Source organism: Protobothrops mucrosquamatus, unplaced genomic scaffold (assembly GCF_001527695.2).
Source record: "Protobothrops mucrosquamatus isolate PMUCROS unplaced genomic scaffold, P.Mucros_1.0 scaffold9549, whole genome shotgun sequence".
NCBI classification, from domain to species: domain Eukaryota; kingdom Metazoa; phylum Chordata; class Lepidosauria; order Squamata; family Viperidae; genus Protobothrops; species Protobothrops mucrosquamatus.
Window position 1 is genome coordinate 14,036 of NW_015395338.1, and position 1,758 is coordinate 15,793.

At 44.3% G+C, this 1,758-nt stretch overlaps 1 protein-coding gene across 1 annotated transcript in view; it reads left to right on the forward strand.

Annotated features, from left to right (window-relative positions):
- LOC107301009 (complement C4) overlaps positions 1-981 on the forward strand; it is a 13,710-nt gene extending 12,729 nt beyond the window's left edge. The window contains exon 5 of the mRNA XM_015830281.1: positions 620-981. Coding sequence (XP_015685767.1) covers positions 620-804 — 185 coding nt within the window. The 3' untranslated portion in view covers positions 805-981. The remainder of the gene's footprint in view (positions 1-619) is intronic.
- Positions 982-1,758: the final 777 nt, after the last annotated feature.

Genomic DNA, 1,758 nt, shown 5'->3' on the forward strand with positions numbered 1-1,758 from the left:
TAGATAGATAGATAGATAGATAGATAGATAGATAGATAGATAGATAGATAGATAGATAGATAGATAGATAGGTGACAGACAGACAGACATGGATGGATGGATGGATAGATAGATAGGCAGATAGGTAGATAGGTAGATAGGTAGATAGATAGGGATGGATGGATAAATTGGATGGATGGATGGATGGATGGATGGATGGATGGATGGATGGATGGATAAATAGATGAGAGACACAGAGAGAGTGGGGGGGGATTTGAAGAAGACACAATGTTATGCGGTTCATCGGTGGACACAGGTGGCTCTGCACAGAATCTAGCTTATGGGGGCACTGAAAATCCATTGTTGTAGTAACTGTGGGTGTTATTCTATGATGCCACTCATGGTTTTCTATCAGTTTTAGTAGCGCCTGTCCTCAAAGCCTGCAGAGGTTTCATAGCATAGAGCTTGCCAGCAGGTTCTGTCCCTTGGGTGGATGTCACAGGGTTTCTTTCACAGTGTCTTCCTAGCGCTTGTTGTGGTCCACCTCACGGTCACTTTCCTAGATTCCAGAACACTGAGCAACGGTGGTCGTCCATTCTGATGACATGTCCATCCATTTCATCTGGGTTCTGATAATCAGGATGTCATGCCAGACTTGCACTCAATGATCTTTCTTTCTGCAGCCCCCAGTACCTGCTGGATAAGAATTCCTGGATAGAAGAGCAACCAGATCCTCGGCGTTGTAAAGCCACCCAGTATCGCAACACTTGCCAGGAGCTTCAGTCTTTCACTACCTCCTTTGGTATCAACGGCTGCCGCATCTGAGCCAAATAACCCCTTGCGCCTTTGACTACTCTGACGCACCAGGAACTGCACCTCTTTTATGGAATACCCCCTGACTGAAAACCTCCTCTTGATCGCTGTGTTGTGAGTCACTTAAAGCTTTGTGATCAGAGGATCTGAAGACTAAAGAAGAGTCTGACAGCATCAAAGCAGAATAACAGAGTTGGGAGGGACCATGGAGGTCTTCTAGTCCAACCCCCTGCTCAAGCAGGAGACCCTATAGTACCATGCCAGACAAATGGCTGTCCAGTCTCTTCTTAAAAACCTCCAGTGTTGGAGCATTCACAACTTCTGCAGGCAGGTTGTTCCACTGATTAATTGTTCTGTCAGGAAATTTCTCCTTAGTTCTAGGTTGGTTTTCTCCTTGGTTAGTTTTCATCTGTTGTTTCTTGTCTTGCTTTGGAAAATAGCTTGACTCCCTCTTCTTTGTGGCAGCCCCTCAGATCTTGGAACACTGCTGTCATGTCACCCCCAGTCCTTCTTTTCACTAAACTAGACATACCCAATTCCTGCAACCGTTCTTCGTATGTTTTAGCCTCCAACCCCCTGATCATCTTTGTTGCTCATCTTTGCGCTCCTCAACACCTTTTTTATATTGTGGCAACCAGAACTGGATGCAGTATTCCAAATCTGGTCTAACCAAGACGTTCGGTAAGGCAGACTGAAGTAATTTTTAACAGAAAACAGCCAGAAATTAAATTACCTCTAAGTTGGGATGTCTTGTAGAGTTTGGCTCGATGTGACAACCATTCCTTTGAAAGTGTTTCATTCTCTTCAAAATGGTTGTTACTACAGAATCATTTCTGTTCTGAGGTGAGTGAATTTCAGGGTATTTTTTTCCCCCTCGCCAAAGCCCTGTTTCACACCATTTGCTGCATTGATTATTTATAATCAGAAGTGCTTTCCATCTGAGAACGAATTCTTTTCTGAAGTCCA